This window comes from Chamaea fasciata, unplaced genomic scaffold (genome assembly GCF_029207755.1).
Source record: "Chamaea fasciata isolate MVZ Bird 193981 ecotype frontalis unplaced genomic scaffold, bChaFas1.0.hap1 SCAF_15, whole genome shotgun sequence".
Lineage (NCBI taxonomy): Eukaryota > Metazoa > Chordata > Aves > Passeriformes > Sylviidae > Chamaea > Chamaea fasciata.
In genome coordinates this window covers 1051915-1065793 of record NW_027094100.1, presented here as the reverse complement: position 1 = coordinate 1065793, position 13879 = coordinate 1051915, and the positions used below count along the sequence as shown (strand labels likewise).

Below are 13879 nucleotides of genomic sequence, written 5' to 3'. Positions count from 1 at the left end.
GCCTGGAAGGAGCTGCGTGTGGAGATGGTTGTGGCACCACAGGCTGACTAACAGGAGATGGCTTTGATATTTCTGTTCAACGGGAAACCAGTTCCAAACCTGTGGTGTCTGGGGAGACTTGGCAGCACAAGTGGCTAAAGACGAGTACTGCAAAAAATCCTGGGAAGTTAACGAGTGTGAGTCGGGAGCTGAAGAGGGTTTGGGAGCAGAGACCCCAGCCCAGTTTGCTTTTCATTTCGGGGGGATCTGTCCCCCTGCAGAGGCTCAGCTGTGTCACTGCTGTTCCCGTCTCCTGTCTCGTCTCGCCCACCCCTGCAAATCTGCCTGAGGGCCAGGAGGAGTGACTGCAAGGAGAAAAGTGAGCTGCAGAAGGGAAAAAAATGGAATTGAGTAGGTGGAAATTCATGTGTGACTGTGAGAGGTGCAACTCAGTGAGGGAAAGTACTGTTCCACTCTAAAATATATATATATCTGAAATCATGGTATATGGAGAGCTCGTGAGCGCTCGGTGCAGGGAGCACTGTCACGCTGAGGGTGTCACTGAGGCTGCTTGCTGCAGTCACATGGAGAAGGATCAAACAGGAATATACCCACAGCACATTCCCAGGATGGCATGGGAGAAGGGGAAGCCCTTGGTGTCTACCCTGGAGCTGTATTCACAGCCAACGAAAGGTCCAAGGTCAAGGATCAGATCTCTTGGAGGGTTGTCAGTACAACAGGTCAATAGATGCCCTTTGGTTTACAGCAGGGAATTCAAGGGGATTCATTATGATGGTCTCATGCATTATCTGGTTTATTTTTCGCCATGTACAATGCCTCATCTGTGTCTATCCCAATAAAAAGAGTCTGGGAGCAGGGAAGATGTGAGTGTGATGCACAGCCACACAATAAGTAGACCTTGAACATTGCAGCCTGAGGGCAATTCCAAGGAAGCTCTGGTACAGCTCTTGCGTTCTGGCAGTCAGGATGGGCTGCTCTTGTCTCCTGGGCTTTAATGAAATGCATTAGTGCCCAAGCCTCCGGTGCTGTGAGACCTGGAGCAGAGGGTGGTTTTCCACCGTGCCTCCCCCTGTAACACGGGTGGTGATTTTCGCAGGAGTGGGAATGCTGCCGGGACCGGGGAAGCTCCGAGATCCCCGAGGCAGGACAGCGAGGGGATGAGGGGTTTATCTCCCCAGCGAGGCCCGGGGTCCCTGTGAGGGTGCTGAGCTCAGTCCCAGCCTCTCCTCTCTCCTCTGGGGCTCCGGGCTGCCCGGCCGGAGCCGTGAGATGCCGAGAGCTGACACGGGGGCTCAGAGCTGCCGTGTGGGGACGGGGCTGCCTCCTCACCTCCCGCTCCTGCTGTCACTCCAGCTTTCCCTCATTGCTCAACTTCACTGGCAGAAAGCTTTCCCGGAGGAGAAGGGGCTCCTTCTGCCGCGTTAGCAATGGATGTGTCACGGGCACCCGCTGACAACTGCAGCCGGCGTGAGGCTGGGGCAGGGATGTGGAGGTGGGAGGATGCTGTGCTCAGATGAGCGAGCTGATCCAGCTGAAAGCTCACTCTGGAAAGAATTGCTGTTTTTCCAACCAACCGGTTTAATCCAGCTGGTTGTGTGACCCACCCAGAGATAAGGCTGGTGGCAAGAGAGGGCTGGGGCTGATCTGAGCTGACGCTGTTGCACTCACAGAATCCCGGACTGGTTTGTGATGGAAAGGGCCCCAAAGATCACCCAGTTCTCACCCCCTGCCATGGGCAGGGACACCTCCCACTGTCCCAGGCTGCTCCAAACCCTGTCCAACCTGGCCTTGGGCACTTCCAGGCATCCAGGGGCAGCCACAGCTTCTCTGGACACCCTGTGCCAGGGCCTGCCCACCCTCGCAGGGAACAATTCCTTCCCAAAATCCCACCTAACCCTGCCCTCTGGCAGCCTCCCTCTTCCTTCTGCTCGGCTGTGGCAGCCTCCACCCCTGCACCAGCAGTTATTTGATCCAGAGTCACCTAATCTAGGTAGAAACTGCTCTTTCAAAATTTTTCTTTTGATGCTGGAGTAGTTTCCTGCAGATGTTCCCTGAGCGAGTGAGCTGTGGGATGTGGGTTGGTGAGTGAGGGAGAATGTGCTAATGTGTGTGGTCAAGGACGGCTCAGGGGTGGCTGTGTGGGATTAGGGCAGCCACAGCTTTCATCAGTGGGAAGGATGTGTGAGCACAGCCCTGCAGAGGCCGTGGCCACTGCCTGTGGCCAGGGTTCTGTCCAGATCCCTACACGGTGTCCAGCTGACCTGGCTCACTTGGGGTGAGACAACCCAGCTGCTTAAAACAATAAATCAAAGCAGGCAAATATGGCCGGGATTATAGAGGGATGCAAGCTGTTGTTATCCACAGGCAGGAGGATGTGGAAGTCTGCGGCATTTGTTTGCTTATTTTTCCTTTCAGTGATAAACGTTCTCAGGAATGTGGTGGGATTCCTGGGGTGCCCTGTGCAGGGCCATGAGCTGGGCTCCATGATTGCTGCTGGTCCCTTCCAACTCAGGATATTCTATGACATCCTTTTGCAGTTTGGATGCACAATCCTAGGAAAATGGGGCTGGAAGATGTCCATGGCTGCTCCTCCCCAGTCCTGCTGCCCGGCTCTGCTCTCACATTTGGAGCTCAAACACGAGTGTCTCCTGATGAATGAAGCCAGAGAAAGGGGAGCAGATTCCTCACTGCCTGCCTGAGGCCTCGGTTCCAGTGGTATGTGTGGTGTTTCTTGTGTGGCAGAGCTTTGTATGGCCTCCATTCTGTCCTCATCAGAAAATGACAGCCTGAGCATAATGCTTTTCTGTGATTCTGGAAAAGAGATGAAAAAAAAAATCAATTTCGAGCCCCAGATATTCGCATCCTCTAAGGCAGTGTCCTATAAATCTAGTTACAGGTTCTCCTCTATTAGCAGTAAGTGCTGGAACACTTTTAAATATGAACAATGGTGATGGAGAAGGATAAAACCGAAATAGTGCTCCTGTGGCTTTGTGCAGGGTAGAATTAGGGAGCGTAATCCAAATAATAACATCTCACGCTTTTATGGGGCTGCGTGCATATGGCGTAAATGACAGCTCATTAAACTTTATATCCTGCCTACAAGATAAGCATGTAATTAGTATTACATCCCTTTTTATAATTAGGAGGCCTCATCCAAAAAAATGTGGCTCACAAGCCATATTTGAAGGCGGTGACTCAGCCTGAATTAGGGCTGTGGTGTGAGGATGGAGAGAATCGTGCTTTAGAGGATTCAAAAAAAACAAAACCACAGAGACAAAAGGTTGAGCTGGTGTCAGGTTCCTGTGCCCGCACCCACCCGCTGGAAAAGACAGGTGGATGAACTTTTGAACATCAGGCGTGGGCTGGAGCCCGAGCTTTGTGCGGGGCCATCCTCCCGCGGCCGGCCGGGCCCCGCTGGCGTTCACGGCTGAGCTGCCGGGAATGCTCGGTGGGAGCGGGGCTCGGCTCCCCCTCCGGGGGGAAAACGGGGATTCCAGCCGCTCGGGGATTATCCGCAAATGCGGCTGCTCGTCACAGGCTGGGGGGAGAGGTGACGGCCCGCCGTGCTGCCCCAGCCGGGGGTGGCTTTGGGGGGCTCCGTTCTCGACTGGGGGCCGGTGTCCGTGCCGGGATGGGGTTTGCCCAGCTCCCCGGGGCTGACGGCGTGTCCCGTTTTCCTGCCGCTCTGCCGCCACCGAGCACCTTTCGGCGGCCAGGCGGACCCACGAGGAGGAGCGGCTGTTTGCTGCGGCCGCAGTTTGCTCCTGGAAGGCGAGGGGAGGAGGTGAGGAGCCAGCTGCTGCGCCCGGGCCAGATTCCTGGCGTGCTCCTGAAGGAAGCGGGCTGTGGGACAGCCACCGGGGGTGCGTGTGCGGCGACAGCCATCGTCTGGGGGGAAAAGTGACGACATCCATCATCTCTGGAGGGAAGCGGTGACAGGCATCGTCCGTGGGACGATGCTCCTTTGGGGACACAGCGCTGGGACAGGGCCCCGCAGCTCCTCGTTGGCGCCGGCTCCTCCCGCGGCCGCTCCACATCCAGCCCCTCCAGGAGATTACGGGTTTATTCTCGCCGATCACACCACTAAGCCCGGGCAGTAATCTCCCGCACAGATGTGCCACGGGAGCAGAAACGTGCCAGCCGCCACCCGGCGGGGCGCGGGGCGGGCCGGAGCGGCGCTGCCGCAGGCCGGGCGCGGGATTCCCCGCGGCGGGGCCGGGCCGGGCCGGGTGGCGGAGAACGGAGCGGGGCGGGAGCGGAGCGGGGCAGGGCCGGGCAGGGTGGCGGAGAACGGAGCGGGGCGGGAGCGGAGCGGGGCGGGAGCGGAGCACGGCCGGGCCGGGGCCGCCTCTGCCCGGGGCGGGGCCGGCCCAGGTGCGGGAGCCGCGGGGAAGGCACGGCCCCGCCCACGCACCCGATTGGCCGAGCGGGCGGAGAAGGCGGGGAGAGGCGGTGCCGGCGCGCTCCCATTGGCCGGTGGCGGGGGGCGTGTCGCAGCGGCGGCGCGGGCGGGCCCGGGCGGCGGCCCCAGAGCGGCGGCGGCAGCAGCTCCGCCCCGGCGCGGCTCGGCTCCCGCCGCTCCGCCCGGCCCCGCTCCCGGCTCGGCCTGGCCCGGCACCGCGCTCCCGCCGCCCGCCCGCGCCGGCGGCTGCGCGCCTCGCCGTAAAACCCCTTCCGTTTTTACGTTTTCTGCGGATTTTTGGCGTGCTTTCCCCCCGCCGTGCCGGGCAGCATGGGGCTGCCGGCGCTGGAGTTCAGCGAGTGCTGCCTGGACAGTCCGCAGTTCCGGGAGCGGCTGCGCTCCCACGAGGCCGAGCTGGACAAGACCAACAAGTTCATCAAGGAGCTCATCAAGGACGGGAAGTCGCTGGTCGCCGCCCTCAAGAGTAAGTGCGGGGCTGGGGGCGGCCCTGCGGGATCCCGCGACCCCCGCCCCGCGCTGCCCCGGGCACGGGGCTCGTCCATCCGGGACCACCTGCGCCCACCCGTGTCCCCCCTGTGCCCGGCGGGGCCGGGGGAACGTGCCTGGTCCTGGTCCAGCGGGACGTGCGCGGTGCACCAGGATGTGCCTGGCCGCGGTCCACGGGGCCGTGTGTGCTCCTGGTTCTGGACCGTCGGCACACGCCCGGGCCCGGCCCCGCTCGGGCTGAACGCGTGTGCTGCACCGGCGGGATCCATCGGGACGTACAGGGTTCCGGCCCTGGTCCGGCGGGCTGCGCGTGGCCATGGGCCCTTGTGGTGTGTGTGGTTCTGGTCCTGCTCCGCCACGTCCCGCTCCGTGCCCCTCGGGGGTCGCCTCCTTTGGGAGCGGTTTTTGGGGTGGTGGGTCGGTGCCTCGCCCGCCGCCCTCTCCGGTTGTCCTCTGTGCCCTCTGTGCCCAGGGTGGGCGATGCCCGGAGCCCCCGCTGTGGCTGTGCCCGGGCTGACCCCTCCGGTGCCGTCCTCTCCGTCTCCATGGGGAAGGTGGAGGTGGTGCAAACCGGTGAGGAGGGGTCTGGGTGGGAGGGGGATCAGCGGCGCGGGCTGTGGCTCCGGGGCTGGGGAGACCCTCACCTGTGGCTGGCAGCGTCCTGGTCCTCCCTGGTGCCCGGGCTGGGCTGGCTCCTGTCCCCACGGCCGGGGCTGGGGACGCCTCTGCATGGCTGCCAGCATTGGGTGGGCTGTGCTGGGTGGGCACAAGCTGTGGCTCTGTTTCTGCTCTTCCCTCATGGGGTCATTTGGGGTTTTTTCTGTTTTGAAGTTTCTTTGTCCCAAATCACAGGGTGCTTCCCCATCCAGGGGGGTGCCTGTACCCAGCACGGTGGCAGCACGTGTGGGCACCAGTCTGTGCCATGGGCTGACAGGGGCACACCACAAACACAGGGGCGAGGTCACCCCAGGATGCACGGGCAGGGAATGCTCCATCCATTCCCACCACCCTGTCCATTCCCAGAAGGATTCTGATTCCTGCTCCCTCCCCTTCTGATCTCACACCGAGAGATCATGGTGCCCCATGGGTGTCGTTCCTCTGTGCTCAAGTAGCAGCTGGTAACATCTGGCTTACAGGGACTCCCGTTGTACCAATTCTTGGCATTTGGGGTTAAAAGACTCTCAACCCTGACAGCTGTGGGTGCATTTATGGCTCTGCAGGTCTGAGCTGTGTTCTGCTGTGGAGCGTTTGCCGAAGGCAGCAGCGCCTGGCCCTGCCTGTAGCATTCATTTTATCCCAGAACAAATCCTACAGTGTTGTTCATCGCAGAAAATGCATTTTGGGAGTGAGCTGGTGAGTCCTGAGGCATCTCTGGGCTTAGTCAGGTAGCTTGTAGCAGGTGCTGGCTGAGGTGACCGGCTGTGCTCTCGCCCTGGGCACGCTGTATTTGGTATTTTGGGGTGTGCTGGGAGCCCCTGCGGGCTGGTGGCTGCCAGTGGGCTCCTGTCCCCCTGGCTGTGACCGTGGCCGTGCTGCACGCCCCGGGCTGCTCGCACCGGGCAGGAAGAACGCTCGCTGGCCTCTGGAGATAAGGATGTTTTCATGGCTGAATTGTTTTGTAGCTTCTATTGAATGTGTTCCTGGATTAGCCCTTAATTCCTGCGCAGGGCCGGCGGGGAGTTCCCGTGGTGCCCAGGCTGCAGGGACAGGAATAACGCTGATTGTGCTGGAGAGTAAATCAGTGCCCGGTGCCTGCCCTGCCGCCACCTCCCCGGCACGTGTGGCACGGGGCTGGTCCCCAGGCTGCCCTGGGGGAGCGTTTGGGGCATGTGGTCCCCTCCCTGGCTGGGATGCTTGGCCCTCTGTGCATCCTCCTCCTGCTGCAGGAGTGGCTTCAGTGGCCCCGTGGCTGCTTCACGCTGTGGTGCCTCAGAGTGATCCTGCAGAGCCCTGGTGCTGGGTGGGGTCTGGGCTGGCTCTTCCCACCTGTGTCACCCTCAGTGTGTGACAGCTCCAAGGTCTCATGGGAGCATTGCAGTGTCCAGCAGCAGGGATGGAGATGCTCCAGGGGTGAGGAGCTGCTGTGCTGCCTGTTGCTGGTTGTTGTATCTGTGTCACTGCTGCAGGGGCCGGGATGTCACCCCTGGGAGCCAGTGCAGGTGGTATCTGGGGATCATTCCTGGCTGTGCTTGCTTTCCTTAACCGGCTTTTATTTTACAGTGGTGTTTCCAAGTGGTTTTGGTTTCTCTCTCCATGGCTGGTGGCCTTATCTCACTGTCACTGTCTCCATGCTGCTGCCCAGCTGTCCTCGTGACGCTTGGCTGTGGAGCTGGGCAGGCCTGGGGGCAGCAGACCCCTGGCTCAGGAGATCACAGTGGAGTGAGGGGTTCCCAGGGTGTCTGGGCCCTTGGGCGGTGTGACAGAGGGCTTTGCAATATCCTCTCTCCTTTTCCTTCCTCTTGCCCCTTCTGCTGAACGTTTCACATCCTCTTTGTGTGAGGACAGGCGTGGGGAGAACGTGTGTGCTCTGTGCTGGTGAGGGGCTGCTTGGGCTGGCTGGTGGAGGGGAGGAAGATGAGGAGGGAGGAAGAGCCCTCTGCAGAGCTGGGCAGGAGCAACAACACTGGAATGCAGGGATGGTGAGACTGGAGTAAGGACAAGAAAAAAAATCTGCCAGGCTTTGGTGAAAGGGCTGCTCTGCCCTCCTTTTGCCCTCAGTGTAGGTACAGAGAGAAACAGGGATGATTCACAGCGCTTTCTCCTTCCCTTTGAAGAAAGAATAAATTCAGGAGGTTGAAAATGATCCTCATTTGCTGAAGGGCTGGTTTTGCTAAATATCCTCAGATGCCAAGGGCATCTCGGGAGTGTGTGTGTCTGTGTGCACATAAATGCTGTTGGATCTCTTTCCCCCAGTGAGTTTCTGTGCCTGTTTCCATTGTCTCCCTTTGCTGCTTGGCTGGTATTCAGTGACCTGGTTTTCAGCAAAACGTGTCCCTCTTCCTCCCCGATCCACCATCCATAAATTATTCAGAAAGTTTTACAGATGCAGAGACTTCAAGTGTGACATAAATAATGAACTCGAAGCCTGGATGCCTTGAAAGTTGTTCTCTGGCTCAGGAGCTGTGGTGACCATCGGGACCAGGGATGCTGGAGGATTTCCTCCCTTGGCATGTCGCTGTGCCTGTGCGAGGGGCAGGCAGGGAGCCAGTGGCTTGTCCCTGTGCTGGCATCGCCTCCAGCCCCTGTGCTTCCCCGGAGGGGGAGCTGGGGCCCAGGCACTGGGATGGTGATGTGGAGATGCCCGCAGCTTGCTTTGGGAAACAAGCAGCCACGTAAGGATAGAGGGTGTGGGGGTGCAGGGGCTGCCAGCCATCACCTCCCCTGTGCTGTAGCACAGGGCTGAGCCTGGCACCCTCCTCCTCCTCCTCCTCCTCCTCCCTGTGCCCTCCTGTCCTCCCAGGCGCCGTGTCCCGGTGGCGATGGGGCTGTCGTCCCCTTCAGGCACTGGGTGCAGCCTGGTGCCCTGCCACGTTTCTGCTGGTTTGTTTTCCTGCTTCCAACTCCCAGGCACTAATTTGAAGCCACCAAAGCCGTCCACGCCCCGGCTGCTGCCGTGCTCCCTGGGCACAAACTGCAATTTGTGTGGTGGGGCTGGGCCGGGGCTGGGGCGGCTCTGTGAACCCCCTCCCCACGAGGGCACACGGGCTGCCTGTGCCAGGCTCCCACGGGAAAGGCAGAGGTGCCCATGCCCCAGAAGGCACAGCTGGGCTGGTTTGGTGTTTTGGATCACTTTTCCTCGAGCTGTGTTTTTGGCCAGGTCACCGCAGAGCTGCGGCCGGCAGCGAGGAGGGACGGGACCGAAGGGCTGATGCCGGGGCGGACCTGGATCCTGCCGTGCCTGGGAACTCCTCTGGCCCCACCAGCTTCCCGGGGCAGGTGCTGTGGCCCTGTCCCACAGGTCTCATGCCAGCTCTGCCCCACACCAGCGTGTCCCGTGCTGGCTGCGGTGGGCAGCTGGGGGCTGCCCCTGCTCCCAGCTGAGGCTCTCAGCTGGTGGTTGTGCTGTCACAGAGCTCTGGTCTCCCTTCTGTCTGTGCCTGCAGGGTGTGACTGTAATGAGTTGCCCCCTGGGCTGAGCCCTGTGTGCCTGCACTGTGCCGGCATGGCTGCTGTGGCCTGTGCTGCCGCCATGGGTGATGCCAGCGGGGCTGTTGCTGCAGCTCTGGGGTATTTCCTGGGACGCCGAGGCTGCTGTGCAGCTTGAAATGTGAAACGGGACAGTTCCTGGTGGTGCTGTTGGTGTTCCAGACTCTGGGATGTGCTTGCACAAGGGTTCTGTTCCACATCTCTGCAGCATCTTGGTGAAACCGAGCCTTTGGGAGATGTCGGTGCCCGTGGCTGTGGGGTGGCAGTGCCGGCCCCGGGTGGAGCTGGATCTGCTACACGCTGGAAGCGAAAGTGAAACTTTTGCCCAGCGTTTGCTTAATTCCCTTTCTGCACAAACGAGGCCCAGGCCGGTGATAAGGAAACGCGACAGGCCGATGCCAGCGGTTGCCCACGTTGCCACTTTGTCACTGCCTTTCCCACCCCCATGGCCCTGGTTCAGCTCATTCTGTCCCCCCGGGAGTGGGTCTGGGGGAGCCTCTGTGGGCAGAGGGCAGGTAGATAACACGGTGCTGTGCGCTCAAGGTGCCCCCGTGTGCTTCTGCAGGGAGAAAGGCCTTGGGTGTGCTGCAGCATGATCCCAGTCTGGGGCTGCTTGGTAGCCTGGTGCCATCTGGGGTGGCAGGTCCTTGTGCCCCAGGTGCTCGGTGCTGGGGAGAAGGAATGCAGAGCCCATCTTGGGTTATTTTCCTCCTGTTTGCTCTTCTGGTCCCTGAAGAAAACAGTCAGAGGCCAAACCTTCTCGCCCCCTTCGCACAGAAGGGAGGGGTCAAGGTTCAGAGGTTTAGGTCTGGTTTTTCCAGGAACAGCCCCTGTTTGTGCAGGTGCAAACGGCTCAGGGCTGTGCTCCTACCCAGCACAGGGCTGGCCTTTGCAGGCTCCTGTTTGGAGGAAAAGGAGCCCTGTGCTTTCTGGAGGGTGCAAAACCAGCAGCAGCCACCTGGCTGGGTCGCTGTGACCGCTGGCACTCGATTCTGCCTGGGCTGTGCCATGGGAAATGTGCTGGGCTGCTGGCCCCGAGCACTGCGTGCTGCCCACGGCCGCCGTGGGTGTGGGCAGCCAAGGTGAGTCACCTGCACGGCCCAGCCCGGGGAATTGCTGCCTTGGGGCAGGGGAGGGTTTCCTGGAGCATCCGGCGTTGCTCAAGGAGCTCAGAGGGTCCCCTGGGCTCTCCCTCTGCCTTGCAAACCGCAGGGGAAAGCACGTGGCTTGGGGTTTGGCTGGTAAAATGATCTACTTTGATTTTTTTCCTGCTTTGTTCACCCAGCCGAGGTGTAACGTGGCTCTCGTGTGTCAGGGTGCATTTTTTCGCTCTTCGTTCCTGTAGTAAACATTCGGTGTAGGGAATACTTTCAGCTGTGGAGGAGGGACATGGTTGTGGCTCAGCCAGTCCTGCACCAGCAGAGCCAGAGGCACCAAGGACTTCTCCTCCTCCTTTGCATGACCTGTGTGGCTTGTGCAACCACATCTTTAATAACTTGTCTGGGATTTCATTCAAATGAGAGCTAGGTGATAATACTGTGCTTCAGTTTTAGCACAAGCCAGTCCTCCTCTTCCTCCCCAGAGAAAATTAGCAACAGGATCATATTCCTGCTTGGGAGATGCTTTTTGTGATGGTGGGTCTGCACTGTGAGCCCTGGAGGGGTCCTTGTGCCATCGGGGCTGGCTCCAGAGGGCTGCACACTTATCCCCAGCCTGAGTGTCAGAGGGAAACTCGCCCTGTGTGGGTGCTGCAGGGGTTCCCCCGTGTGCACAGTCACTGCCGTGGTTGTGATCCGTGCAGGAGATCCTCACAACATCCCCAGGGAATCTTCATTCCATCTCCCAGGGAATCCCACCCCAGCCACGACCCCACAGTGCTGGCAGGTTTGGGCACTGATGGTGGGAGCCAGGGACAGCGGGGTGGGCACTGAGGGGGTGCTGTGAGATGTGGGGCTGGGCTGTCAGCAGCACTGACAGGGAACCTCGTGCGCACGAGGGTTGGGGTGTGCAGGAGAGCCCGTGTTCATGATTACAGCCTTTACATTGTGCTGACAGAAGGCTCATTAACAGGGCTGGGAGATCCCTGTAATTGGGAGCGTGCCACAGAGCACCTCTGGGCACATGTCCCGATACACTGGGGTGGGGACAGAGCCTGGAGAGGCTGCAGGGCCTGCGCTGAGCACCTGTCCCATGCCGGGTTCAACCCAACCTTTTGGGGTGGCAGGGGAAGGACTGGGATAGAGAGCAGCTCTCGGAGGCAGCGGCTGGGACTGCCGGAGCTGGTGGAGACAGAGTGCACACCTGTGTGCAGGGAGTGATCTGAGCAGGGATGGTGGACCTGGGAAGGGGGTGAGAGGGCCAGCTTGGATGTCCCTGTGTTCCTCCAGCACCGGGAGCCGCCTGCACGCCGTGTCCTGCTCACGCTTCCAGCATGGAGCAGATTTGCCTGATTTGGGTCAGGAGGCTGTTTTCCCAAGGCTGCAGATGTGCTGGCACAGCTTGAATCATCCGTCTCCATTTGCGTCTGCAATGCTGCCAGACCGAGAGGCGTGTGGCATCACCTGCGGCGTGTGTGGCATCGCCTGCGTGCCCTGGACACGGGCTGGGAGCTCTGGGCTCTTTAGGTTTCCTTTTTTCTCCCTTTGCTTTGCTGGTGGCAGCTCGCAGTGACGTGGGGAACCCGAGCGAGGAAATGCCGTTCCCATGGTTGCTGCGGGGAGGGTGGGAGGCGGCAGTGCCCGTGTCCCTGCGTTCTCTCTCTCTGCAGGTTGGCACACGTGGTGCTTCTCTGGCTGGTTCAGTAGCAGGGATGGCATGGGGCAAAGCGGGTTCTGTCCTCGCTGTCTGCCAGACCCCTCCCTGGCTGCCACAGGGGCACCGCCAACCCCTTTGTTCACGCCCTGTCCCCGCAGGCACCCTAAAATCGAGGTGTGCCTCTTCCTGAAGCCCAGGAGCAGTGCCAGCATCCCTGCAGAGACCCGGGCAGGGCTGCTCAGGGGGTGGCATTCCTGCACCACCACAGAGGGGCTGCAGTCCCCACACCGTGTCCGAGGGGCAGCAGCGGTGCCAGTGGGGCCAAGCAAACCCTGCTCGCGTGTGGTTCTGGTTTGGGGCATTCTGGGCCCCTTCTGCAGCATCCAGCAGCAGGACAGCGAGGGGACGGGCTGGGGGACAGCCAGTGCGGGGACGGGCTGTGCCAGGCATCCATCGCTGGGCTCGGGTTACTTCATCCCTCGCTTCTCAGGAGCGCTGCGATGAGTAGCTGTAGCGTGACCGCGGTGGGCGGGAGGGGAGGCAGAGCGAGGGGGAGCTCGTCCGGAAACCTGCGCAGCTTGTTCGCCCCGCTGTGAATCATCCCCGTCCTCCTCCGCCGGGCACGCGAGCGGCTGTCACCGCGCCGCCGGCGACGGCGACGTTTCCCCCGTCTTCCCGGCGCTCCGCCCGTGCCGAAGGTGCTTCCACCTGCTCCGTGCAACCGGGCCCCTGGGCTCCTGACGAGCGCGGGTCTTTAGGGCATCACCCCAGCTGTTAATGGCGAGGGTGGTCTCGGGTGTGGCTTGGAGGAACTGGGAATTGTGCCCCTCTCTCGGCTCCCGGCAGCTGACGGGAGCCGGCGGGTGCAGGGCTGTGCTGGGGATGCTCCGTGCCGCGGGCACCGTGGTGCCGAGGGGGAAGGGGATGTCTGTGCCGCGATGCCAGGCGGGTTTCTGGCCGGTGGGAAGCGCAGCAGCCCCCGGACCATCTGGCTGTGGCACGTGGAGCGGCGCGGGGGCCTGTGCCAGCGCGGGGGCAGAGGGACAGCCGAGGCTGGCTGCTGCCACCTCACCCTTCCCCACGCTTTGCTGCGGCCTCAGGCAGGGCTTGGAGCCACCTGCGCTAGCGGAGGGTGTCCCTGCCCATGGCAGATGAGCTTTAAGAGATGAGCTGGGAGGTCCCTTCCAACCCAAACCAGTCTGGGATCCCGTGGCGCACAGTGAGGGAGGCGTGGAGGCTTCTCTGGGCTGTGACCTGTAAAAAGAGCTGGCGTGTGCCTTTTCCTAACACTGCCTGGTACGGCGTCCCTTGGCTGGTTTTTTATTCTTTTTCTCGCTGAAGCAGCGTCTGTCCATTGCGATGCCCTCGTTGAGGGCTGGTTGCTAAGCAATGTTTTACAAAAAAATCCCAACCATTGCAGAGCCGAGCGTTGGGTGTCTCTCCCACGAATTCCCGGAGAAAGCCCAGGTTAAAGGCAGTGGTTTCTTCCTGGAAAGGGTGGTCAGGTACTGGCACGGGCTACCCGGGGCAGTGGTGAAGTCACCGTCCCTGGAGGGGTTTTACAGGTGAGGACAATGGTCTATGTTGGTTTTGGCAGTGCAGGGGGAACAGCAGGACATGAGAATCTTGGAGGGTTTTTCCCACCTAAACTGTTCCATGGTTCTGTGCTGCGCCCTGGGCTGTGCGTCCCTGTTCTCACCCTGCGTGCCTCCCTGTGCTCTGCTGGAGATTTTAATTTATATTTCTCTTTTCCTGTCGAAGCAGGAAAAATTGACTCACTTGCCACTGATGTTCCTGCAAGCACAGTGGGATTTTTTCCTGTTCTTACAGCTGAGGTGGAGGAGCGCCGGCGACAAAAGGATTTCCGCAACCTCCTTGGGAGGAGAAGGAAGGAGGTTGTGCGGAGCAGCTCCTGGAGGGGCTGGGAGCTGACCCCGCTTCCCTGCCCCGCCTGTGGGCGAGAGCTGCTGCCTCTGGGATGGGGACAAGAGAGGGGAGCACTGCCCTGTGCCATGGGATTTGCCCAGGAAGGCCTGTCCTGCCCGCAGGGACAGGGCCTGGGTCCCCGCC

At 60.8% G+C, this 13879-nt stretch overlaps 1 protein-coding gene across 3 annotated transcripts in view; it reads left to right on the top strand.

Moving 5' to 3' along the window:
* Window positions 1-4588: 4588 nt before the first annotated feature.
* Window positions 4589-13879, top strand: part of ARHGAP26 (Rho GTPase activating protein 26) — a 97460-nt gene continuing 88169 nt past the window's right edge. For all 3 annotated transcript variants that reach the window (XM_066197506.1, XM_066197505.1, XM_066197507.1), the window contains exon 1: window positions 4589-4886. In XM_066197506.1, the coding sequence (XP_066053603.1) occupies window positions 4733-4886 (154 nt within the window). In that variant the 5' untranslated portion in view covers window positions 4589-4732. The remainder of the gene's footprint in view (window positions 4887-13879) is intronic.